Here is a 27,534-nt window from a genome sequence, read left to right on the forward strand (position 1 = left end):
GGGGTGGGGGGGCGGGGCATAAGGAGCTAAGGAAGGAGAAGGAGCAGCTGATATCACAAACTCCCTCTGTATCAGAGACTGTCTGGGACAGGCCGTGACTCCTGGATGAGGTCATGACTGAGCCAGATTTATTTTCTGCTGATCCCCTAGGACCTCCCAGGTAGCACCTGGGACTGGAGCACAGTGTGTGGGCATCATGAGGGCATGCTGAGAACAGTGGTGCCTGATGGACCATGGCACCCACTCAGGGCTCTTCCTCTGTCCACCGCAACAGTGCATGCTGGGGATTCTAGAGGGTCCAGAAGGGTTAGGGTTAAGGTTAGGGTTAGGGTTGCATCAGTCCCCACTGCTCACCTCCAGCTGCTGCTGTAGCTGGCCCAGCTCCCAGCGAACTCCGCTGTTCTCCTGGCTCACTTTCTCCCTGAGAGTCTTCTCCAACATGGACTCCCCCAATGCCTGGGCCAGCTGCAAGTCAAACCTGACCAGGGCAGAATGGATACATCAGGGAACTGCGGTAGGGGAAACTGAGGCAGGGTCAGGTGTGGACAGAATTGTGAGTGTACTGAGAAATGAGATGAGAAGGGGAGCGAATGGGTTTTCCCTGTGTGAGGTTGTTGGGTGGGAGGTCCTCCAGGCTGTTCCAACAACATGGAGGAAGTTTTAGGTTTCTAACGGATTTCTAACCAAATATTGAAACCCTGATAAAAACGGAGACAAAAAATTCAAAGTATATTTAAATAAGGAGTAAATTAAAGAATACTGGTTTATCCTAAAGAATTTGGATATTAGGGAAGATGAGAGAGAGGAGAGAGACAAATGAGGGGAGAGAAACAGACAGAAAGGAAAGATAGAGAGGGAGAGAGAGAAATAGAGATAGGAAGGAGAGAGAAAGAAAGAGAGAGAGGGGAGAGAGAGAGAAGCTAATTCATCCTGTTGGACACTCCTTCCCCCTCCTGGCCAGCTATGCATGTAAGTGTCCCTGACCAATGTGTAGATGCCCATGGCTCTATTTTCTATTTCATGATACAGGGGCTAGCACCATCTGCAGATGGCATGCCAGGCCCTCACTAGCCACCTGTTCCTTAGGGGACAGGAGGTGACCTACAGGTCATCAGAAGAAGGAAGGACCTCCTGCCCTTCCACAAAGGTGACCACCGTGGGGCTAGCCTTCTCATTTGTCCTGGCTTTCCACCTCATCAGTCGTGAGCCTCCCTCTAGAGAGCCTTGCTAGGCCACAGGGAGGGTGGCTGAGCCACACACAGGAAGCCCCAATGTCCCAACAATCCTGGATCACGGACATTAGTGACAAGGACTCCCTGTGTAAGATGTCACACCAGATGTCCTTCATTGCCCCAGGCTCACAAGAAGGCCAATCAGAGCTCTCTTTAGAAAGCTTCTGAAACAGCCCAGAAGCTTTCTGATTGGCTGTTGGTGACATCATTTCAAAGGTGCTGTCTGCTGCCCCTGAATCTAGAGGATGGTGATGATCAGGCAGTTCCAATATCCTGAACCTTGGGCTGAGGTTTCTGCAGTCACTAAAACACCACACGTGACATCAATAGAGAGCCAAAGAAGGATACAGAACAGCAGAGAAAGAAGAAACAGGCATTCAAAGAGGCATGAGGGTTAAGCCCCAAATCCCACAGTGGCAGAAGTAAGCTTGAGCCAAGCTTCCCTAGCCTCATAGCCAATCTACCTGTCCATGCCCTGGGGCAGGTGAGGTAAGACAGCAGGGGGAAGAGAGTGACCAGTGTTCCAGAGGAATTCTTAGCACGACACCTGAGGCCAAAGAAAGGCTCCTATAGACCCAAACTTCTGGAACGTGTGTGCTCACGCGCGCGCGCGCACACACACACACACACACAACACACACACAAATGCGCATGCGCTCCTATAGACACAAACTTCTGGAACACATGCATGCACAGACACACACACACACACACACACACACACACACACACACACACACACACCATGGGTTTGTTTTGGCCCTAATCTCTTTAGGTGGTGTAGGCTGACATGAGGCTCACTCCAAGAGCTCCATCAGCTCATGGAATGAAGCTTTGTGACCCACGCATGGGGTATCTATGACAACAAGGCTCCAAGACCAGATAGAACCATTCTGGACCACTTGAAGGCAGAAGCCAAGATGGGGATGGAGAACTCTAATGATGTGGAGCTGTGAATGATGGAGGCAGCTGGGCCTGCAATTGAGACGACCCTGGAGAGACACACAGGAACGCCTCTGATTTCTCGAACATTCTATCACTAGAGGTGCTCAGCCAAAATGTTCATTGAACCAAGATTTCAGCCACCCCATGGGCTCCCCATACCTCTACCTGGAAGCCCCCTGTGTGTGATCAGCAATTAAACATCAAAAGCTGCTTCTAAACCAATGCTAATAGTGGAGCAGAGGTCCCACAGGCAGGTGAGTTCAGAGAAAGAGAGAAGCAAGGATGAGGGATGAGACCCTTTCCAGGGCTCACCATGCAAGTCCTTGGGGCAAGGGAATCCATAAGCCGAGTGCCCCACACCAGTGCCTCACTGTCAGAGAAATGACACCTTCAGGAAGAGGACCAAGAAGCTGGAGACTAGGAGAAAGCTAGGAGGTACCAGTGTGTTTACCACTCAGCTTACAGCTACAGCCTGTCAGGGGCATTCTCCAGTGACCTATGAGGCAGTCTAGGATGCCCTAAGATACCAATAGTCCCATGGCTCAGGTGCTTGGCATTGGACAAGGTCATATAGCAAGCAGTTGACATGAGGCCATATTCCTTGTGCAAGATGAAGGCTTGCTCTTGTGCATGGGTGGGCATGGAAAAGAGAAGAGAACAGAGGGTCCGAGAGAAGAGGCCCGTCTGTCTTTGAGAGGGTGTGTTAATGAATCTGTGCAGGTCACCTTTGGATAAAGATGCCACCACAGGAAGCTCCAGATAAATGAAAGCAAGAGACAAGAGTGGAGCCAGGTGGTAGTAGCTCACGCTTCTATCCCAGCATTTGGGAGGCAGAGGCGGGTGGATCTCTGAGTTTGAGGTCAGCCTGGTCTTCTGAGCAATTTCCAGGATAGCCAGGGTTACATAGATAAACCCTGTCTCAAAACCAAAACCAAAACCAAAAACCAAACAAACAAAAACACCAAGAAGATGGAGGGGGACCTGAAGGGGATGGATAAGGAGAGAGAGAGAGAGAGAGAGAGAGAGAGAGAGAGAGAGAGAGAGAGAGAGAGAGAGAGAGAGAGAGAGAGAGAGAGAGAGAGAGAGAGAGAGAGAGCAAGAGAATGCAGAATCCACCATGCCGCCTATAGAATGTGACCCTGCTTGCAGCTACTTGGAAATGATGCTGCTCAGAAAAGCCATGACTGGCTTATCTGGGACATTTATCAACATAGCATCATGAGTATTCTAAATCAACATACATCCTAAGTATTCTAGCAGAGACAGCATTGCTGCCACTCACAGCTTAGGAACTCACTACTGTGGCAGCAGGCCCTGCTAGACCTCTTACCCTCACCAGGAGGAAGTCCCAGACTGGACACAGTCAAGCTCAGGGATAGAGAGCCACAGCTGCTGGAGGGTGTGGGTGTTGGTACCAGCCCTGGCTTCTCTATTGCTTAGCCATGTCAGCAATTGCACAGGAAAGCGAGGGCAGTGCCCAGGCACACCATCAAAGCTGCCAACACATTGTGTGTAAGGTCCAGGTCCCACTGGAACTGCTTCCCACCCCCTTTTCATCGCTGGGGATGGGCAGCTGAGTCTACTCTACTTGGAAGCACTGAGCATGTCATACTTCCCAGCACGAGGGAGAGACCTCACACCCATCTACAGATGGGCATCTGGGACCCAGAGACATTGGATGCCCAGCTCAAACTCCCACAGCTAAAAGGGAAAAGTCAGACATGAATTGGTATGGTCTCCTGAGAGGCACAGATTCCTGCCCATCTCCCTAGATCACATCACTTCCCACACAAACCCCTTTGATGAAAAGAGATGCTGGAGCAGAGAGGGTGAGCGATTTCTCTGCGGCCACAAAGTCACTGGGAACAAGGCAGGCTGGGTAACAGTTCCTAGTTGGAGTCCTGAGACCCTGACAGGAATTCCACATGGGAGTTGGAATGGGGGTCTGCACTCTGTGCTCAGGGATGCCCAACAGGAGTAGGAGGGCTTTGGAAGAGAACCCAGAGGTCTCGGTGTACCCCTCGCCCTGTGGCCCACCCTGCTGGGACATGACTCACTTCTTCTGCCTCTTCTCCAGCTCATGGTTCCTGCTCTGCTGGTTCTCCAGCAGCACTCGGGTGTCCTCCAGCTCCCAGGTGAGGTGGTGGCACTTCCTCTTCAGCTGGTGAGCCGTCTTCTTGGCCTCTTCATAAGCTCTCTGTAGATCCCCCAGCTATGGAAAGAAGGGAGTCAAAGGCTCCTGGGTATCTCCATTTCCAAGGTCAGCGCCATGTAAGGAAATGGATGCTGGGAGACAGAAGACCTTGGAGGAGTTCCTGTCAGCTCCAGGAACCTGCTTCCTGGAGCCCCATTTTTGCCAGGAGGTAACACGGAGCGAGCGCCAGCCTCCTGCCCCACACCTGGAATTCATTTCCCCCTGCCCTACCCCGACTCTGACGCCACACTTGGATCAGCAGGAGACTGACGGATCTGTCCTCTGGAGAGACTGTGGAGGGCTAGTGCAGAGTCACCAAGAGGGCACTCCCAGCCAATCCGAGCAGACATCCTAGAGGCGGCCCTCAGGAACAGGCACCACATGGTCCCTGGTGCAGGCTGAAGCCCCACGACTCACGCGGGGCCATGAACATCTTCCCCCAGCACGCTCCCCCCACAGCGTCCTAGTTTAGATCTGGGGAAGAGTGGGACTCAGCACACATGCTTTGAAGAAGTGGCCTCATTAAAAAGGCTGCTTTAAATAAGCAAAACTCTGAGTTAATGAGGCCTGTAATTCTAAATTCAGTATTTGAAGGCAAATGGGATGTTTTCTTATGTTCCGCTGCTCGGAGAAGGTTGCAGGTTTATGACTTTTTAATGTAGTGTGAATATCCCCTTCCTTTGGGAAAGCGACCCGAGCTGACTTTGTAATTTGTTGTTCCAGACCCAGGCTGCCTCCCTCTTTGTCACTCTGCATGTGGACACCCAGAATGTCTCTGAAGAGTCACAGTACTGTGTCCATCTTGGCAGTGACTGTTAGAAACTCCTCCAGCAACACCCTGAGGGGCTTGGCATGCCTGTCTTCCACAGTGGTTGTGCTGCAACCCCCTCCATAGCATATCACAGTTTAGTTTTTTCTCACTTTAAAAATATAGTAGCAGGATCAGTCAAGAAAAGCCTCCACCCTGTGGCCCCTTCAGCAAATGGGGGGGACCGAGAAATAGATGCCTCTACTCTGCAGGGTGTATTGCAGACTCCAGGGGAATGGCGGAGGAATTCCCACCTTAGGCTGTGCTAGTCGTGGATTTGGAGAGACTGGCATCTGAGGTCTTAAGCTAGGGTGGGGGTTTGTAGACCGACGAAGAGAGGCATCCTGCCACAGAACAGACAGCGATCCTGGGCCGATGAAGGAGGAGCATTGGGGGAGGAAGAACTCAGTGTGGCTCGGGAAGGGGCTTGGCTGGAGGGAGGCTCAGATCTTCCAAATCTGTCCTCCTGACAATCTGAAAGGGATTGTTTCATCCTTTCAGACAGAGCCTCGTTGGCTCGGGCTTGTCTTGAACTTGCTAAGAAACCAAAGCTGGCCTCAAATGCCTGATCCTCCTGTTTCTACCTCAAGTGTGAGGGTAGCAGGCATGGGCTACTATGCCTGGCTCAGGATGGTAATTTGAAACTGACCAAGTTTCCACCATGGCCAATGAGGTGCACTGTGGGAGTTTGTGCCATTTGCCTTCACCCCACGGGTGGAGTGACAGAGAAATAGCAAGTGGCAAGCCAAGAGCCTGATGGTCACCTCCATCCAGAGGAGGAGGGATGGTCCATGACATTGTTACCAATGAGCTGTGCCCTCAGGAAAGAGTGGAAGTTGGGCCTGGTGGCGCAGGTCAGTCATCCCTGCTCGCTGAGGAAGAAAGCTCACAAGTTCAAGGCCACCCTAGACAACACAGCAAGAGGCTGTCTCGAAAGCAGTGGAAATGAAGCCAGTAATATATAGCTTCATAACAGAGTGGTTGCCCAGCACGCCCAGGGCAAGGCTGTGTTCAGTCTCCAGCACTGAGAAAGAAACTGGGGTGGAGTGGGGGATTCCAGGGGTTTGGATATGTAGTTGACACATAACCCGGGCAGTAGAGGTGGTCACCAGCATCCTAGCAGTTTTGCTAAAGATGAGACCAGTCAATGGGTCCCGCCATCTCCTCAGGGACAGACAGACCCAGGAGAGGGACCTTGGGCTCAGACCCTCAAAGAGAGGCACCAAAGGAGAGAAAAGGAAAGGATACCCCAGCCTGGTCTGTGGTAGGGATGTCTGAAGCCATGGATGAGGGAGGAAAGGATTTTCCAAGCAATCTAAGCCAGTATATTTCTGATAGGGGATCCCTCCGTGGTGATTTGAATGCAAAGGGCCTCCACAGGCTCAGAGGGAGTGGCACTATTAGGGGGTGTGACATTGTTGGAGGAACTGTGTCACTGGGGGTGGGCTGGGAGGTTTCAAAAGCCCAAGCCAGGCATAGTCTCTCTTCCTGCTGCCACTTGTGGATCAGGATGTGGCTCTCAGCCACTGCTCCACACCATGCTCCCTGCCGTGATGATAATGGGCTAAACCTCTGAAACTGTAAGCGAGTCCTCAGTTAAATCCTTTCTGTTATAAGACTTGCCTTGTCACGGTGTCTCTTCAAAGAAATAGAACAGTGAATCAGGTAGTGGGACAGTCCCAAGAGTGTGCTGTAGTGACTTTAGCAACCTAAGGCCCTGGTACCAGAGATTTCCACTGGAGCTAGACCTCTGACATGGATACAGATCCAAGGGAGTTGGGCCCCCTTCCCTCAGAACACACTCCCTGCATCCCACAGGGACAGCATTTATTCCAACAGTAGAGGCCCCACTCCCTCTTTCCTCAGGACCAGACAACACAGTGGCCTCTCACAATGGAGGGGAGAAGACGCCAGGTCCTGGGGCCTCAGGAGTCCTGACCCTACCTTCTCTCTCTTACCTTCTGCTCCACCTCTGCCCGGGCCTTCATCTCGGAGTCCAGCCTCTCCTCACACTGCTGAAGGCGCTTGCGCAGGAAATCATTCTCCATCTGAGCACAGTCCAAGCGCATCTGCCACTCCTCCGCTGTGTGGCGGGGTCGAAGGGTGAGTGAGGCGGCAGATGTGGGCTTCCCCTCACTCCTTAGCCCTGCGCTCGCCACTTCACAGGGCCCATGGCCTCTGAGCCTCGGCCTTGGCTTCAAGGTAAGAACTGAAGTCCAAGTTAGAGAAAAGGCTGGAGCTTCCTCCGGGCAGCCTGCCCTGAACACATCCAGCCTTCTAGAGTGTTGACCTCGCTGCTGTAAGGTCGGCTCCCTTGCACTCTGCATGGTTCCCAGTTGTTCCTCCCATAGTCTGTAAGCCAGGGAGCTCTCTGGTCATAGTGTGTTCCCAACATCATCTAGAAACTTTTCAGACAGAGGGAAGGTACACGTTCTAGCTGCCAATGCACCTAGCAGAATCATGGGGCAAAGAGAGCCATGCCCCTAGCCACAGGGTAGGAAGCAGACTGTTATCGTTGACTTCTGGTTGAGTTATTAGATAAATGAATGGGTAATCACTTAATAAACTTGGCCCCAGGGTTCCCTGGGAGATGTTATATATACTAAACCCCTTGCTTTGGTTAAAAAAAAATCAAGCATTTGTTTAATTAAAACTGTTTGGCTGAATTAGAGATTATGGTATCTTATCATTTGATAACCAAACAAGAGAATAATGTTCCTTAAGTTAATGGAACTGGGAAAACATACTTAAAAAGTAGTCAGCCCAATTCTTTGTCATCACCTTTCTATCTCCATCCACCGTTACCCATCCACCTGTCCATCCATCCACCATCCATTTGTCCCTTAGCTCATCAGCCATCTATCACTCATCCATCCACTGAATCATCCCTTTACCCATCCATCCATCCTTCCGCACACCCACCTATCAATCCATCTATCCATCCTTGGGCTCTCATTCAATGCATTGCTTTTTACCAGTACAGGAGATAATTGCATTAATAACAAGTTGTTTCTACTCAGCTTCTTGTATAATTTAACAAGAGTGAGAAACATGTGCAGAAAGTACTACAAACTAGATTTCTCTTAGGAAAAAAAACACTTATGAGAATCCAGAAGAGGACTCATATCCAGAATTACTATGCTAGGACCTACTACAATGTTGAGCGTATGGTAAGTACAAGGAGTGTTAGATAGATAGATAGATAGATAGATAGATAGATAGATAGATAGATAGATAGATAGATAGATAGATAGATACAGACAGATGAGAGAGAGATGGGTGGATGGTGAGATGGAAGAGTAATGGACGCTGGTGAATGAGTAGGTACAATGGTAGATGTTAGGGTGGGTGGCTAAGTAGGTGCATAGATAATGGATTGATGGGTAGGAGGGTAGATGAATAGATCAATGAGCAAGTTGATAGTTGAGTGAATGAGTTAATTGGTTTGTACAACAATGCCCTGCATTATCCATTTGCCTATTTCTTGGCTTTCTGTAATCTATCTCCACACTTATGGCTAACTTTCTGGGATCAAAACCCAACTAGAATTCTTCTGTGGCGCCAGTGTCCAGCCTGGTGCTAGCTGTGTAATATAAAAGACCCGCTGTAAGCATTTAGGCAAACATAAAGAAAGCCATGTCTTTTTATGATGCGCAGAGGCAGGCGAGAAAGCACAGCAGTGGGTGTTTTATTGCCTATTTCAACTTCCCTGTATTTTAGAGGTTTCGTGTAAAAGTATGTGTGGCTTTCATAACAAAAAACAGATCATCTGTGGCTTGGCTTCCCAGACTGCATTTCCAGAGTTTAGAACCTGCTCCTGTAATGACTGATGTTTCCGTGGGCTAAATCTATCTCCCACATCATCAGCCTCCTGATCACTGCAGAAGAAACACACCTGAGACGTCTCACCCAGACAAGCCTTAGATGGATGGAGCCTATTCTGGGATGCCTCTTAGGAGGCTGTGCTACCCCCACATAGTTGACTCTGTATCAACAGGTCCCTTGCTCCCATGAAAGTTGAATCCCCGGGTAGTGGCATAACCAGGGCACAGCAGAAAGGCCTGATGCCACCTGCCTCTCACTGCACAGAAACCCTGAGAGTCAGCCCCAACTTCCTCGTGTGTAAACTGGGTTTGTGTCAGAACCTGTAGGGACCCCATTCCTCACAGTGGTAAGATAGCAGGTGTCTACACAGCACTCCGTATGACTCAGCACTGCCCAGTCATCATCTGTGATCATCTGCACTTGAAGATAGGGCACCTGAGGCTCAGGGAAGGCTTCAGATGACACAATCCAAATATGGAGGTGCAGCTTCCTGGGCTCCACCCAGGGTCATTTTCATCAAAACGTGTTTTTAAGACACAGGAATAGGAGACTGTCTAACACATAGACACCAACTCTTCTTGAATGAGCATGTGCATCTGTGTGGGAGTGTGTGTGCATGTGTGTTTATGTGAGCATGGAGGCCAGAGGTCGACCTTGAGTCATGGCTCAAACACCATCCACCTTGTTTTGGTGAAATAGGGACTCTCACTATCTTTGGAACTTAAGAATTAGACAAGGTTGGTAGCCAGCTAGCCCTAGAGAGTCTCTTGTCTCTGCCTACTCATTGCTGGGTTTACAAGTTTATACCATTGTACCTAGCTTTTATTGAGTATTAGTGGTCATTCCTGAAGTTGGCATGGCAAGCATTTTACCATATGAGCCACCTTTCCAGCTCTTCCAGGCCTCTAAACATAGCTCTTCACCCATGTAACACCTCTCTCGATGACCAGTGTTGTTTTGAGTGCGGTCAGACACCACAGTGGCTATTAACATCAGACTATAAGCTGCCCAGGGGCAGAGCTGTGCCTATTGGTCCTGGCAGATGTTGTGTAGCAGGGACATAAGTGCTCAGTGCTTACTCATGAACAAATGAACCAAAAGGGAAGATATTCCATCTGCCAGTGTCCAACACCAAGGGTCCCCAGCTGCTCACCTCCTCCTGCGTGTTTCTCTTCAAAGTTGACCGGCTGGCTCTTCTGCTGTGCCTCCTCCAGTTGCTTCTGTACTTCCCCCAATGCTTCCTGCACTTGCTGGTACTTAGCCTGGAAGAAAGGCTTGGTGATGGCTCAGGTTTGGAAATGAAAGGGTCTATACTCCCGACCCTAGGTTCATGTATCGGGAGACTAGTATTCCACATGGCACTGTGAAAGGTCAGACCAAGCAGAGGTCTTCATGTCTCCGGGGCCCTGGGAGGAATTACTGTGGTTCTTTGAGGCCCTCACTTTAGTTCTTACAGGGGGCTATTATAAAGGGAGGGAGCCCAGAGACTCCCCCATCTTGAGCTGTTTGGATCAGTGATCTTTTCTTCCTGCTATGATGTCAACTGCTCTTAGGTTTTTGCCAGATGTTGCCAGCCCAAGACCTTCACCCTTCAGAACCATGAACTAGCTTGCTTTATCAAGAAACCCATTTTGAGGTATTTACTGTAGCAATGAAAGTGGACTCAACCGGACAAGACCATCTACTTCACATGTGACCATCCAAAGCCAGGGTTTGGTCACCTGTTACATACTCGTTTGACAAGAATAGTATCCCCTGCATTTTTCCCACTCAAGGGTCCTCCAATGCCATGGATCTGTTACACATAGCCTCCATTGCTAAGGTCACTATCCATAGTACCTCTCAGGCCTTGCCTTAGAAAGACCCAGCCAGGAGCCAGGACAGAGAAGTCAGTTAGCGGGTGTATCTCACTTGGGCTGGCAGGTTCTGGAGAAGCCTAGTAACCAGGACAAACCACTTCTGGCCACCCACTAGATCCCCATGACCCCTCACCTTGAGCTCCTGAACCTCTCGGAGTGCCTGAAGCCGCTGTGCTTGTTCACTCTCCAGTGCCTGGCAGGCCATATCACCTTTGAAGCGTTCATCAGCAAGCTCTGAGGTTAAGTCTGTGATCTGAGGAAGAGAAACCAGGAGGCCACTGACCCTCCTTCCCTCCACACACCGCACACAGCAGAGGACCATCAGAGGATAAGCCATTACTAGGGAGAAGAGAGGCTACCTGCTGGGTAAACAAGAGGCTAAAAGCTCATACTTCAGAATGTACCTGTTTCTATTGTGGGAGAACTGTCACCCAGCACACACTAAACGGGGCAGGGGGAGGGAACTAATAGAACCAGTATGGGGAATAAATGAGATAAAGCCCTGGAGAGTTTAGTACAGTGCGTAGTACATAGTAGGCTCTCAACTAAGGACAGGTACTTAGCAAAGGTTCTCAGCTGTCAGGGAACCTGAGCTGGCCTCTGGGACTGAGCATCCCTGTCCCTGAGGAAGGCACACCACAGTTGGATGCTCTGTGTGGGGCGCTCTGTGGATCTCCGTGGGCTGTGGCACCCGCTCTCTGTCTTCCCTGCCTGTCTTCCGTAGGTACACCTGACCTGTAATCTGTTGGTAGTGATTACATAGACCCGTTAAGAAGGGGACAGGGGATTAACAGGACATATGAGCTGGGTGCTTCTGAAGGAGTTGATAAAGGTGCTTTGCTTCCTGCTGAGCTGACTGACACAGGCACCACCACTATAGGAGGGAAAATAAAGTGGAACCTAGGTCTTCAGTGTGTATTTTCAACTACAAGTATGATATAAATAAAGTCAGGAGTCAGAGAGGGGGAAGGGAGCAGGAACAGGGTCAAGTCTAAGAATGTGCTGGCTTCCTCGGTCAGTCTCGCAGCCAGGGCCTTGACCATGAGAGTGGCATGTTGCTGAGAGAGGTGGGTCTGTCCCTTGGCACTCGGACTCTGGGTCGTACGGACACACTGCCTCATATATGTAATGAAACATGGCTGCACCCATCCATCTCATCTCCTCAACCTGCCTCGTATCTCTCAATTCACCCCCTCCCAACTTTGTCTTTTCTAACGCACCAAGCCCAGTTAGGGCTGCCTGCATGTGCATGGGCCACCAACGGGAGCCCTGGAGATAGCCATAAAGGAGAACGCTCCCTTTCTCTCAATTTTTTGGTCACATGAGCGCAGCACAAGGTGCCCACTCATCCACGGAGGCGGTCATGAGGCCCCGTTGCCCTGAGCTGCTCATCTGTGCTGTGGATTTAGTTTTAATGCTTTTCTCAATCAGAAAGCAGAACACTGTCATGAAGGAACATTCCTGGGAAGAGCCCCGCCTCCCATACAACTCTGCAAGCCTGACTGGCTGCTTCCAACTTCAGTCACTTGGGAGGCTGGAGGGGCACAAGTCCAGAGTCTAACACAATTGTCTTGAGCTATCTGTAGCCTGTTTGATAGCCTTGTCCTTTGTCTGACCTAACAGCCTATGACGCCAGGTGAAACCTTTGGTTGTGTATTAGCACACCCCAACTTCCTAGTCACAGGCTAAGAATGTTCCAGCATCTGTGGCCTGTGGTAGAAGTTCCTCGTTTCCTATAAACTATGCTGATGTTTCCACCAACATACTCAAGTGGGGTTGACTCACGGTGTCTTTGCTCCATTACTGTAACACATCAGGGAATGGTGGAATTATGGGTAGCCTGAATCTGTGCCCAGATGTGACCATTCATATTTGGATCCAGAAGAAATGACCTCCGAGGTGAGAGCTGAGTTGCTGGGGAAACAGTTGCACTGCACAAATTGAGGCCACCATGTGTCTATGAACCCTCTTTCCCACTTGAGCCCATCCTTGCCCTACTGTGACCCAAATCTTCAGGGCAAACAGAGAGAGCCAGGGAGTGAGAGATGGTGAAGAACTCTCAGAGCACAGAGCAAGCAAGCAGCAGAGCTGAGACTTGAACTCACATCTGTCTGCTGCAACTAGCACAATGGCCACAGAATTGGGGTTTTCAAGGGCTCTTGGTGGGTGGCCTCTGAGAGGAGCCTGTCTGCTCTTCCTCAGCCTTCCGGCTTTATTAGTGCACCAAGAGACGCCCTACACACTTCAGAGTTTGTTAAAGTGCAATTTCCCTACCAGAGTTCCCAAGGCACAGCCAGGAAGCTGAGCTCAGGAATAGAGGGCAGAATCACAGGGGCCCCAGGGGCCCCTCCCCCTAACCCTGGCCTCTCTTTGCTTTGAGCAAGTTAGATTTGCTTGTGGCCTTGCGAACACTCCATGGGGCTGAGAAGGTGATCAGTACAATCCAGGAACATCCAGGGCCACACTCCTAACCACCTCCCACCCTGGGAGTTGGCCTTGATCCCAAGCAGGGGTACAATGATGGCTGGCTTAGACAATTAGCATGAAATTTAATTTGTGCTAATCAGCCTGAGCATGGGGAGCACAAAATTAATTTAATGAATTAATTTTGAATCTCATGGAACCCGCAGTCTGGAGCCTGAAGGACAGTCAGTTCTTTCAACTACCGGAGACTACTGGATGTTTTTTACACAGTCAAGTCCACACAAACTTGCCCCTTCCCCCTTCCCTCCCCCTTCCTCCCCTTCCTTCTCCTCCCTCCCCTCTTCTTTCCTCCCCTCTCTTCCCTCGAAGCATGGGCAGAAACCCTGTCTTTGGAGGGGAGGTGGAAACTCCACACTCAGAATTATGAAAACCAATTTGAGGATGATCTGGCTTGCAAACATAGTGGAGCTTTTACAGATGTCAGGAAATTGCTTTGACAGCTCTCCCCAGATCCACCAAGTGCTGGGATCAGCAAAAATGTCCTTTCTACTTAGGGACAATGGCCCGGGAGGACAAGCTGGACAGAACAAGTAGAACAGGAATGTCTACCCGCTTTTATAGAGTCTAAGAGAAAGGAATTGGTTTGGCCTGGTGGCACAGGCTAGTAACCCTGTAGACCCAGAGACTGAGGCAGAAGAACCACGTGTTCAAGACCAGCCTGAGTGAAACAGCAAGACATTGTCTGCAAGGGAGGCTGGGGTTGCAACTCAGTGGTGTTCACAGAGCATGTGAAGTCTTAGATCAATCCCCAGGACTGAGGAAAAAGCATCCCGTACAGTGTGCATCCCTGGATAGATAGCTAAAGCTCAACACAACTAGGGTTGTGGCTGTCACTATTCATAGATCCTAGAGGCATCATGTACACACCTACTGAGTGTCAGGCACTATACCAAGAATTCACAGGGTAATTAGAGATCAGTAACTACTGGGCACCCATACACCTTAGCCTGCCCCGGCCTTCAGCTCCAACTTTCAGAGATTCTCAAACTTGGTAAGAGCCTGGGGACCTTGATGGAGAGAAGAGGCTGGGAGGGGGGTGGAGATAAGAGACTGGGGAGGGGGATAGAGAGAAGAGGCTGGGGAGGGGGTGGAGAGAGGAGGCTGTGGAGGGGGTGGAGAGAAGAGGCTGGGGAGGGGGTGGAGAGAAGAGGCTGGGGGGAAAGATAGAGAGAGGAGGCTGTGGAGGGGGTGGAGAGAAGAGGCTGGGGAGGGGGTGGAGAGAAGAGGCTGGGGGGAAAGGGGTGGAGAGAAGAGACTGGGGAGGGAGTGGAGAGAAGAGAATGGGGAGGGGAAAGGAGAGAAGAGAATGGGGAGGGGGATAGAGAGAGGAGGCTGAGGAAGGGGTGGAGAGAAGAGGCTGGGAAGGGGATGGAGAGAAGAGGCTGGGGAGGGGTTGGAGAGAAGAAGCTGGGGGGATGGAGATAAAAGGTGGGTGGGTCCACAGCGTGATCAGGGTGCTTAGCTATTAGAGCCTCTTGTGAACTTGAGGTGTCACTGGACCTCTATTCTTCTTCTCCAAGTGGTCACATTGAATAAACCTTTCCCCGCTTTCCCTGACACGTCTAGTTGGCCTGGGCTGTGGAGCCCAAGTGCTAACATCTGAGGATAATGCCAGCCACACCAGCAAGCCATCTCTTGGGTCTCTTACAAACATACGAAAGAATCCAATAGAAAATCGAGGTTTACACAGGCCTGCCCTGTCAGAGAAAGTAGGACCATGTTAGTAGGACATAGGGAGAGGAATCCTGAGAGCAGGGCTCATGGAGGGGACTGACCAGCCTTGGTGGGCTTCACTCAACACTTCACCAGAGAGGAAGCAGGACCTCCCTCTGTCACCCACTGCCCCAACCTGAGGCCATATTTGGTTTTGGTTCTTCCCTATAGGATGGGGACCACCATCCTCCATGACTGTCATGGCTGTACCCATGCGACACTTAACATTAGAGCTGTGCCTGCCAGGCCAACCCGATCATGTGTCTCAACCCTACCTGGGATGTATCCCATTTCTAACACCTGGTCAACTCTTGCATATCCTTCAAGGGATGTGGGATTCCCCTTTATATGCTATGAATGCCATTGGTTAATAAACTGTCTTAGGCCTGTGATAGGGTAGAGTAGAGCTAGGCAGGGAAAACTAAACTGAATGCTGAAAGACAGAAGGTGGAGTCAGGGAGAAGTCAAGGAGACACTATTGGAGACAGACATGCCAGAACCTTGCTGGTAGGCTACAAGCCTCATGGTAAAATATAAAATAATGGAAATAGGTTAAATTAAGATCTAAAGCTAACCAATAAGAAGTGAGTTAATAGGCCAAGCAGTGATTTAATAAACGCAGTTTCTGTGTGGTTATTTTGGGAGTCTGGGTGGCCAGGAAACAAGTGGCCTCCTACTACAGCCCTCTAATGGCAATGACCTTTGACCCCATTCCCAATATGCATAGCCATTTTAGAGCAAGCCAGATCTGAGTTCAAATCCCTCCTCTGCCGCTCATCAGCTGTGTGCGGCACCTCTCTGGGCTTCATCTATGGCGCAGGGACATTAATACCTTCCTAACCATTAATGTTGAAGGTAAAACTAGACAATGCTGGTTCTGGTCTCATCCCAGAAACCCCTGGACAAGTCCCTCATTAAAGGTGAGTCTCCATTTGCCATTGCTCTGGCATTAGGAGTTTTGGGTAGGCAATGAAGGGTGAAGGTACCCAGGACTTGTCTGCCTGTGATGAAGTGGCAAAGGATGAGCGTGTTGGTGGCAGAGGTGGAGGGCTCGATTTATGAAAGAGCATGACTCCTGGTACCATTTTCCCGATGACGGTGAGACAAACCTGAGATCCGATGATGCCCACGGTGCCCTATAAACCAGGACTAACTCAGCCACTTCTCCACACTCAGCACACTTCTGGTCCCCGAGTCTTGTTTGGTGGGCACAGAAGAGTATTCTATGGGAATAAACTGGGGCAGGCAGTCAAGAGGAACATTGTAGCCATGCCCTCTGAGGTCTCACTGAGTCGTAGAGCTTCTGTGGTCAGCTCCATGGGAAGGAGAGCATCGTCAGTAGTTAAAGCCCAAACAGCATGCCAAGTCTGTGAGCCGCCCAGCCGCTGAGTCTCCAAAGATGAGGCACTCACAGTCCTCAAAGGAACCTGGACTGAGTCAGAAGACCTGGGCTGTGACCTGGGATGGTCATCAGCAAGCTATCACCCTCCCTGCTAGACAGTCACAGATGTCACCTTCGGACTACCACCTCCAGGCCCTGAAGCTTCCTGGTAGATTTTTGCCACAATTCTTTACCAAACCCCAAAAGCTGTTGGGTTAATACACCCAGAAATCTCATTTTATCCTCCATATTTGGCCATGAATTAGATTGTAGGAAAAACCCAGAAGTTAGGAAAAGGCCCCACCCCTGATGTGTCTCCTGGAGCTCTGCCCCTCACCGCAGTGTCCCTATGAACATGAGAGCCCTCTGACGGGGCAACCTCTCCCTGGCTCCCATCCGCGGGGCTTCACTGCAGACGGGCAGGTAGATGGCTCTGCAGGAGCTGTCTAATAAGCCAGGGCGTGATGCAAGCTGCTGCCCACCTGCTGAGACAAACGGGTGGAGCACAGGGGCAAGGGACAGCAGCAGAGGTGTGTTTGTGATGCATGGTCCCAGTCGGCTCTCTGCTCCCCAACTGTTAGCACAATAGAGCCACACAGAGCTGTGCACACTCTCTGATCTGTGGCCTTGTGACCCTTTGTGTATCCTAAGAAGCAACTCCTACAATGTCTGAGAACTTGCTAAAACAGCAGGAGTTCTGGGGTCACCCTAAGCCTGGGTTCAGCATTGCTAAGCTTGGGGTCTGTGTAGGTGTTTCAGGGTCACCCTAAGCCTGGGTTTAGAATTGCTAATTCTGAGGTCTGGTTGTGTCTGCTGTCCCAGATTCTACACTAAGACCCACTCATCTGCAATTAGGGTCATCTCTGAGCTGGTTAAAGAGGCAGTGAAGGTGGGGATCCATCCCGGGTCAAGCCTTCCTCAGATGAGGTTAGAAAAGCTGTAGCGCTAAAGGCATCCCACTGTCTCCTCAGGGGGAAACACATGCAAACCAGCGATAGTTGTTTTCCAGCAGGAATAGCAGCACCTTTCTTCAAATACAGTGTTGCATGGTGCCGGACACAGCAGTCTCCAAACCTCATGGCAAGAGGTGAGAGAGTGACACTGGCAGTGGGTATGAGCTGGTGCTCATTTAAAAGTGATGCCCGCTGCCTGTTACAGGCCACTGGGGGGGAGAAAAGTCACCAACCAGAGCTGTGCTACAGTATTGCCCTGCCAGGCAAGATGTGCCCACAGGAGCCATAGTGGCATGAAAGTTATGGGGGTGACCAGTAACTTCCTGATTAGATCTGAGGTCTGCTCCCCAGGAACATGGCTGACACTGTAAATCCTGGTGGAAGCCCACGGTTGAAGGGGGCCAGAGAGAAGGGACAGGAGAAAAAGGAAGAGTGGCCTTCATCCTGTGAGGCAGCCTAGATGGTGACTACTATGACTTCATGGTCAGCTACGCTATGGAATTGATCCTTTGTTTTTCAGTCAAGCATGGCACTAAAAAAATGCTTCTACCGGGCCAGCAAGATGGCTCAACAGGTAAGGATGCAAACCCCAGAACCCATATGGAAGAAAGGAGGCACCTCTTGTCCAGAAGCCTACAGTGGCATTGTGGGCTGCAGGGCCCTGGCCACTTATCTATGCGACACCAACTTGTTCGCCCACAGTAACATCAATTTGCATGCCAGAGATGTGGGGCAGCCACACGCATCCTTGCCAACCCTCCACTCTAGCCCTTTTCCATTTTGCCTGTCTGAGCCCTGAAGAGGCTCTTAGCAAGGCATTGATTTGCATTTTCTGATTGCTATTTAGATTGAGACTCTTCTCATGAGTCTATTTGCACTCTTAGGCATGCAAATCTCTGAAATAAGAATACCCCTGATGCCAGGACATCATGGAAGATGGAGAAGAAAGAATGTAAGAGCCAGGAGCATGTGTGTGTGTGTGTGTGTGTGTGTGTGTATGTGTGTGTGTGTGTGTGCACGCGTGCACGCATGTGTTTGCATGCTGTGAAACACTGTCTTCTGGTGGGACTCCTGAGCTCACAGCAACTGTGCTAGCCTGCACAAGATCAAGCCAGTCAATGTTCTAGAAGAGAGGGGTGGGGGCATAGGGGCTCATGCATACCCCAGATGAGGCACTATTGCCGGGAGGAAGACTCATTTTCTTCAGTAGCATAACCACTTGTAAATTGCCTGTGTTCCTGTAAGTGAACCCAATACACACACACACACACACATGCATGTGAACACACAGGCACATGTATACACACATGTACGTGTACACACATAGTCATATGCATGCACACACAGTCATATACATACACATACACACATGCATACACACATAGGCACACACACAAACACACAATACACACATGCATATACACATGTACATGCACATGTGCACATAAAACACCTATACACATACATACAGGCATACACACACAGGCACACACACAAGCACATATACACAAACACATACACATGGGTACATGCACACACAGGCACGTACACATACATACACATATGCACACATATGTACATGCACACACACAGAGACACATGTATGTACATGTACATACATATGGCACATGCATACATGCACACACATTCACACAAATGCATTCACCAAGTACATGCACACACAGGCACATACACTCATACATACACACATGCACAGATGCACACATACACACACACTCACACATGTACAAATGATGATTATTAAATGTAGTTGATCACAAAGAAGAACCAGAAAGTAAGAGAGGATTTGTTGGGAGGTTCAGAGGGGGGGGGTGAGAGGGGAGTATGAACAAAATAGATCATATACATGTGAAGGATGGAGAGAGAATGAATTTTCAGATGGCTCGGTGATTAAAAGGACTGGCTGCTCTTCCAGAGGATCTGAGTTTGGTTCCCAGCCCCACATCTGAAGACTCACAACTGCCTGTAACTCCTGCTCCAGGGAAGCAAGCACCCTCTTCTGTCCTCCTTGGGCCCTAAACTCATATGCACAAACCCACACAAACACAGAGGTAACTAAAAAAATAAATAAATTTTAAACAAAAAGTTTACCATCATCCTTGGCTATACCAACTGAGGCTGCATGAGACCCTGTCTCAAAAAAGGAAAATTCAGCAGAGGAAATCCCTGGGCAGCAGCAATGTTAGCAGTGGACAGCAGGTCCCATGCCCAGGAAAGGTGACCTCAGACCTCAGAGTGAGGCTGGATTTCTCATTTGTGTGTACAGTTTTTAAATCAATTATCAATAATTTGAGGAAAAGCAAAAAGGAAGCAGCCGGTCCACCACAGGAACCATCTGTCCATATTTTGATCAGTTTTTAATTTCCACTTTTGGAAGGTTTGTCTTCCAGCAGACTGGAACACGTTGTCTGCGTGTTCTGGACTTTACCCATACGTGTGTGACAACTTTGACTCCGCGTATTTATCGGTATTTATTGTGTCTTCACTTCACGCTCTATCAACAACCTCCCCTTATTTTGACATGGTGAGGTGCCCATCACCCCAGTGCTGCTTTCTCCTTCGTGGCTTATGTAAGGAACCTTCCTCTTTGGGACAAAACAGCATTAGCTGGTACTGTAGGGTCAGGAAGATGCCACACACATCCCCAGTATGCCAGGGCCTCATTTCCCTCCACCATAACTGTAAAATGGGTCCCACAGCTGCCCAAGCATCGTGGGATGTAGCACAGGGCCCTTCTCCCCTCAGCAGGTGCTCAGGGAGTGTGGGTGGGTGTGGATGGCTTACCTTGCTCTCCAGCAGCTCCGTGCTCTGTCTGAGCTCACTTCTCGACTTCTCCGACTTCTGCAGCTTCTGCCTCAGCATTGTCAGTCCCTCCTACAAGACAAACACCCGTGTGTAAGCTGCCAGGGCAGGCCTCTGGGTCCACTCCTGTCAGGAGAAGTCTCAGGGGGCAAGGCTTCAGGGACAGGCAGCAACTCAGCGAGCTCTTCGAAGAAGGGCTACACGGATGCCCCTGCAGTCAGCGTCTGCTGAGTGTTTGAAGGGCTCACACCTTGTTAGTAGGGGCCATCACTCCACACATATGTGCCAAGATCTACATCCCACCCCATAAATTCATAAAACAATCATTTTTCAATTAAAAATCAAACTATAAAAAAAAAGAGTGGCTGGTGGTGGCATGGCTATCAGTCAGCATGCCTGTGCTGTCACCCAAACCTGTCCTTCTCTTCTGTCATTCCCAAATACCAACACCTCTGCTCTTAGGAGTCTAGACACACAGCCTAGTCTAGGCGCTGAGTGCCCAACTCCAGATGGGGAGTGCGTGTGTGTGACTGTACAGAGGGCATCCATCCTCACAAGTGTCCCTTCGCCCCAGGGACAGCTCTCCAAGCTGGTGACGCTGTCATTGGAAAGAGTGGAGGGTGGCAGAATGACCATAGGCTGTGAGCCCAAGGGGATGCTCTGCTGCTCTAAAGAAGAACGAGGAAGCACTCCCTGAGATGTCTCTGGGGGGATTTAGAATAGATTGGCAAGAGCACCGCACGTGCTTCACAGGGGAGGCCTCACCCAACGTGCCTGGGATCAAAGTGCCAGATTTTAGGCTCTTTCCGGTTTGGGGACATTTGCTTGGACTTTGCTCATAGTTTTAGATGAAGGACACGTAGCCTACCTCATGTTTACTGTCTAAGAAATGAAAGAGCCTTGTGCATAACTTGGTCATTTTTGTAAAAAAAATAAACACCAGAAAGCACATACCAGTATCTGTCCAAACCAGCTGATCACAGGAGGTGTGTGGTAGTGGGGGATGGGGGTGTGTGTGGGGTGTATGTGAATCTGTGTGTGCGTGTGTGTATTGGAGATTGAGGGATGACAAAGGTTTCTCTAAGAGATGCAAAGAGTCCATAACTGAGTTTAGAATGAACCACGTGACCCAAGGGTGACTGGTACATTTGATCAGCCTTCCAGAGAAGAACTGTATTCCAGAACACAGCCTCAGTGGATAGCAGGCTCCAATCAAAGGCACCGAGGACTGCTGGGTTGCTGGTTATGGTTACTGCCCACAGTAGCCCTGGGGGCTGGGTATAAGCATGAAGGGGAGTGTCACTGTCCAGAGGCACGAACCCACCTCCTTGGCGTGAAGCTGCTCCATGCTAAGAGTGGGACTCAGCAGGGGCCTGAGAGAGGCCAGAAGCCCCCACCATGGCCAGTCCTTGACCTCCAGGAACACAGCCAGGTTCTTCTGGATGCACTGTGCAGCCAGCCTCCGGATCTGCAGAAGGACAATAAGGGTGTATGGGGTCCACCCACCTGGGAAAGAGGACAAGGAGGACAGAAGACAGAGGGCAAAGCCATGGAGGGAACAGGGCCACAACCTCTTGTCTATTCCAGCTCATCTACAGCACGGGCCAGCAGAGGGTGGCCCACGACATGGTGAGCTCTTCCACAAGTACTTGGTCTGGGTGTCATGGGGGATGCAAAGTCATGCATGTTCACCCCAGATCCACAACATCAGATCTGCTGGTCGACACAACACAGTACCTTCAGCTTCTTATACTCCTGGCGAGACAGAAAGCCCCTGCAAGTTGCTTGGAAGAGAAGGATATTCCGGGCCACCAACTTCTCTCGTTGCCTCTCCAGCCTGGAAACCACACCTGCCTTGAGGAAAACCTGGGGGCAGAAGAGAAGGCACAGGTAAGGCATCTGCCTAGCTGGGTGTCTGGGGTGCTACTCAGAGCCCATCTCTCTTCTCAGGCTGCAGCTGGAGCTTAATGGAAGTCTAAAGGATGGAAGTGGTCTTTCTTCCTGTGGCTCCTCCTCCTGCCTCCAGCCCTGGCTACCCAGTGTGCTCCAGGGTGCATGGAGCAGGATGGATGCTGCCCTAGGACTTTTAAAAGGCAGAATCTGGGGCTGGAGATCTGGCTGGGTTGGCAGAGCACCTGCCTAGCAAGCAGGATGTCCTGGAATCCTTCTATGTGGCATGGAACTATGTGTGGGAATTCTAGCACTTGGGTAGGGGAAGCAAGAAGATCAGAAGTTCAAAGTCATCTTTGGCTAGTGGTGAGTTCAAAGCCAGCCTAGGCTACATGAGACACTGTCTCAAAACAAAAACAAACAAACAAACAATGACAGGAATACAAAGAAAAAGAAAAAAGAAAGAAAAGGCCCTGCTGAACCACTGCCTGCATTCCACCTGATTCTGGAAGGAAGGTGCCTTGGTTTGACAGTCACTACCAGCGCAGATGTGTCTAATGTCCTCTGGGAGAAATTCACCCCAGGATGGTAGTAAGCTCAGTTTCTGAGGCCTTATCACAGGCTCTTTTGAGCCCATGCACTTGGGCTGGCCCCAAAATGTTCATTTTTAATCATTGACAAAATTACCTGAGATATGATACCTAACAACACCCAGATTCATCATGAAAGGGGTGGAGGGGAAGAGGCTGTGGGAAGGGACATCACCCTCCTGGTTTGTGCACCCCTCCCCTGAGCTGCTAGGCTCCTCCCAGAGACCACACCTGCCAGGCTTCAAAGCATCAATCACCATGCAGCATCCCATGGAATGGTCCATGAACAGACTGCAGGGGACGAGATGCAGTGACTCCGAAGCCCAGGGATGTCTGTCAGTAGAAGTCAAAAGGGAACAGATTCTGGGTTTGAGTTAAAGGTATCTATGAGACCCGAGGCTCTCCAGGCAGGGAGTGTCCTTGACTACACACCCTACACAGTATATCCTTGGTCCACCTCCCTGCATGCCAAGGAAGGATGTCATCATGGAGGACTTTATCCAGTCCTATGCATTTGGCAGAAGGACCCAAGGGTGTTATCTTCTCTTATGTCATTGCATGGCTCTGAGTTGGTGGCATTGTCAACTAGTGGATAATGGTTATTGAGTGCTTAGAATAGACTAGAAGTTAGCAGGCAGGATCATAGAGGGTTGCTATTTTGATTTTCATTTTGGTATTGCTTTGTTTTTTCAGATAGGGTTTCTTTGTGTAGCCCTGGTTGTCCTGGAACTCACTCTGTAGACCAGGCTGGCCTTGAACTCACAGAGATCCCCTTACCTCTGCCTCCCGAGTGCTGGGATTAAAGTCATGCACCACCACTGCTGGTGATTTTCCCATTTTATGGAGGGAGAAACAATGGCCTCCTGAATGTTGGGCTTTACCAGAGTGCAGAGTGCACCGCTGCACCCAGCCTTTTACACAAGTTCTGAGATGCACCTCGGGGGTAACACTAATGACTGAGCTGTCTCCCCAGGCCTGGGCATCTAGTTCTCAAAGTCCTTTGTCTGTGTCCAGTCTTTAAACTCCAAATTGTCCCTTTGTGGAAACCAGTAACTCAATTAATTCGGTAGCTGTTGACTCAGAAAGCTGAGACTCGAACTCAGGATCTGGCTCACACATCAGAAGTTTGAATTCCAAAGGGAATTTGAGACTAACTGGAACAAAGATCCCACGAGCTCTCCACCCATTCTAGTGACGGGGCTCCTTGGTCCACAGGAAGGTGAGAATGAGCTCTGTGAGGGTCCAGCTGTTTCATAGATCAGAGAGTGCTTGCTGTGCGCCACCAGGAGGACCAGCCTCACTGAAATAGAGACATCAGCCATTCCTGGCTCTCAGATTGTTTAATAATCACTGTATTAATTTCACAAGCTGGTGAGTCCCAGAGCTGCCATTTAAAAAAAAAATCGATGATCAAAAATGATGACAGCATACTTCATATATTACAGTAGACGGCAGGTGCTCCCCAGTCCAATATTGATTAAGTATGAGGCTTTCATTTAAAAGATAATTGGAAAGGACTGTGCCCATGGTGGGAGTAAGTCCATAGTCCTCGGCTCTGTGGAAGCGACTCTCGATCTCTGTCTTTCTTTTCTCTCCTTCCCTTTTTGAGAACATGATATTACCGAGCAGTAGAGTGCATGTGGAATCCCACTTGGTCAGAACTGTCAGGGCCCAAAGCACAAACCTTAATAAGGTGTCAGGGGCTGGGAAAAATCACAAGGAAAAACCTAAATGATTCCCTTCTCATGGCTTCAGCTGCTTGTCAGATCTGAGCAGAGAGGAGCATCCTGCACCCCACTTCTAAGGAACGCGCCAGGGCCCACTGCTGTTCTTGACCCAAAACTGCAAAAGCCAGGCTTTTCTAAAGGTCTGTGTCCTCTCCTTGGGGTAATTCCCCAGATCAGAGGAGTTTTAGTTCTTTAACAAAAAACAAACACAAAACGGATCTTCCAGTGCCCTAAGGATTCCTTATTTTTAATATATATCTATGTTCACCTGCATGGGTGTATGTACGCCACACACACAGGTGCCAGTAGAGCCCAGAACAGGGCATTGGATCCCCTGGAACTGGAGTTACAGGCAGTTGTGAGCTACCATGTAGATGCTGGGAACCAAACTCAGGCCTTCTGCAAGAGAAGTGCATGCTCATAACCAGTAAGCCATCGCTCCAACTCTGAGGGTTTTAGTTCCATAAGCAATAAAATATGACTTTCCCTGATAAACAGCTTTACCCCGCTGATAGATGCATTCTGTAAGGAACAGTAGCTTGGCCTGCTAAATGACCCGGGCAGGAGGCATAGAACAAGTTCCAGGCTGCAGTTGTGATCACTGAGGCATAAATCAGTTAGGAAGCTTCAAGTCTCAGAAGGGACAGGGTAGCAGCTTCTCTCTATCCAACCGGGTTTTCTGTGGACTTCTGCTTTCAGTACCAGATTCTACAGTGGCAAGATGTTTTACCTGTCCCAAGGAACCCAAATCGGTGCTGAGCCTGGCCTCTCAAAGGTCACCTTGGCCTCTGTCACTCCTGGTGAGTACCAAGCACTATGCAGTGACAATTACGTGTTGTTATAGGAGGTTTCGGCTTCTAGATTGCCAACCCCTGCTGCTGTAAACCACACACAGTAGCTTCTGTTCTCTCCCTTACTCTACTGTGGCTGCTGAGACTGTGGGGACCAATTTCTCTATTCATGAAATAACTGGGTAATTATCTAGCCCAGTGGTTCTCAGACTCCAGCATGCATCTAAGTCGCCTAGAGAGCCTGTGACAACAGCCACTGGGCTCCACCCTGCAGTTTCTGCTCGTCTGAGGATTTGGGGTTTCTGCAAGCTCCTGGGCAGGATTGCTGCAGATGGACTAGAGGGATGTAGTGGGTGGAGCTGAGGAGCGATCCCTACCCCCACTCCGAGTCAAGACCATGGGACCCGTGTGAACACACTCTCCACTTCCACCAGTGAGCAGTGGGGACCTCAGTGTGTGAGGAGGACCTTGGCACTCTGTAGCCTTCACTCCCCGTGGGTCACTAGAAGTGAGTTAGTTACCCAGAGCACAGTCTCCTCATCTGGGAGGAAAAGACAAAAGCGTGGAGCCTTCTGGAAGTCTGTGGCTTGCCGTGAGAGCCCAGGAACAGGCTGGCATATTCTAACTGCCAGAAATATCCACAGATAACCACAGTGGCAATCTGGTCAAGCCCACAGTGAACTCCCAGCTTGGGCCGAGGCCAGAGTGAGATGCTATTGTATTTAGAACAGGTTAGTGAGCAGTGGGCTGTGCCCACCAAGGAGAAGACATCTGTAGAGACGGCCCATGACCACGGTGTCTACAGGGAGAACAGAGCCCTTCCCCAGGGCTCATACGCACCTGCAGTTGGGTTCTGACTATTCAGGTTAACTGGTTATGCTAACCAATCTGTGAATAACGAGGCAGTTAGACACCCCTCCTTCCCAGTCTGGGTTCTGAGTTTGTCTGTAGCATACTGCCCACCTCTGACATGGTTCTTGGGTTTGAAAGCTCGTGCTCATTTCCAAGACAGCTTCAGAGCTGATAATGAGTGTGTCCCAAACAAAAGACTGAAGGCTCTAGGGTCAAAGAATTCGGGAGCCCTAAAATACCATGTTTCCTTTCTTGACAATCAACAGCACATGGCATGCTGGGCAGCAGAGACTTCTATAGACTTCTCATCAGGCAGGGGAGAGTTTGAGCTTCAACCCCTTTGGTTTCTCTCCCCTCATATCATCCCATTCCTTTCTCAGGCTATTTCCTCCATCCACTGACTTCAGTGGAGTGCTGAGGACTAGCAGCTGCCGAGGGCTAGCGGACTGCCGAGAGCTAGGGGACCACCTAGGACTAGCAGACTGGCGAGGACTAGGGCTGTGCCACAGCCACTTGCAAATGGGACTGTAGGAGCCCACGTCTGCAGAAGCATGCTGCCTTCTGATACAGAGTAGACATGCAGTTAAGATACAATGTAACTGAGGAAACCAGATGATCTTGGTAGCCATCTCCTGGTCAGAACACCTCTGTTGTTAAATGTCATTGACATTGAACTGTCAGGTGTCCGCCCACACCGTGTCATCCCACACATGCACAAGAGGGTCTGTGCTGTGGTGTGAATGTGAAACACCCCTCACAGGCTCATGTGTTCTAACATCTGGTCCCCATCATCGGCTGGTGGTACTTTTGGGAAAGCTGAAGGAAATGCATCCCTGGGGAGTGGGCCTTAAGTTTCAAGGGCAGGCTGAACTTCCTGTTCTCTCACAGCTTCCTACTGCTCACTCAATGTGACCATATAGCCACCTACTCCTGCCGCCACCCCTCCGCTGTCATGGTTGGCTACAGCCCTGGAATTATAAACCAGAAGAAATCCTTTTCCAATTAAATTGCTTTGGTTGTATATTATGCTGAAGCCTGACATCATTAGCACGTGGTTTGCATAGCAGTGTTGACATCCTTCCCCATTTGTAGGGACTGTGAAAAGAAATGCCCATAAAGGAAGATCTGGGAAAGAAAGGGTCCTCCTCCACCGTGAATATGCCACCTGCATCATAGATATTCATAAGCCCTCCTCTGTCATGAATATGCCACCTGCATCACAGATATTCACAAGCACTTCCTTAAAAACCCAAATCCACTGGGGGGGAGGTGTCCCAGCCACGGGGCAGCCTGTTCAAGTCTCTCAAGTGCTTTCTTTGTTCTGATAAATAAACTTCTGCAAAAACAGGTAGTCTCCTGCCTGAGCTCTCTCCTTTAAGGATACTTTACAGCTGTAAGCAGTTCCTTCTGAAGCTCAGAATGTCATTTAAAGACCCAAGCATCAACTCTTCCAGACTCTCGAGGCTC

At 50.0% G+C, this 27,534-nt stretch overlaps 1 protein-coding gene across 1 annotated transcript in view; it reads right to left on the reverse strand.

Annotated features, from left to right (window-relative positions):
* Positions 1-27,534, reverse strand: part of Myo18b (myosin XVIIIB) — a 201,658-nt gene that overhangs the window by 113,459 nt on the left and 60,665 nt on the right. Inside the window, exons 22-29 of the mRNA XM_026784530.1 lie at positions 21,955-22,083; positions 21,542-21,685; positions 20,200-20,289; positions 10,997-11,116; positions 10,158-10,266; positions 7,138-7,262; positions 4,235-4,389; positions 355-478 (exon numbers count right to left, since the gene is read on the reverse strand). Of these exons, the coding sequence (XP_026640331.1) occupies positions 355-478; positions 4,235-4,389; positions 7,138-7,262; positions 10,158-10,266; positions 10,997-11,116; positions 20,200-20,289; positions 21,542-21,685; positions 21,955-22,083 (996 nt within the window). The remainder of the gene's footprint in view (positions 1-354; positions 479-4,234; positions 4,390-7,137; positions 7,263-10,157; positions 10,267-10,996; positions 11,117-20,199; positions 20,290-21,541; positions 21,686-21,954; positions 22,084-27,534) is intronic.

The sequence above is a fragment of the Microtus ochrogaster genome, chromosome 2, assembly GCF_000317375.1.
Source record: "Microtus ochrogaster isolate Prairie Vole_2 chromosome 2, MicOch1.0, whole genome shotgun sequence".
Classification (NCBI taxonomy): Eukaryota; Metazoa; Chordata; class Mammalia; order Rodentia; family Cricetidae; genus Microtus; species Microtus ochrogaster.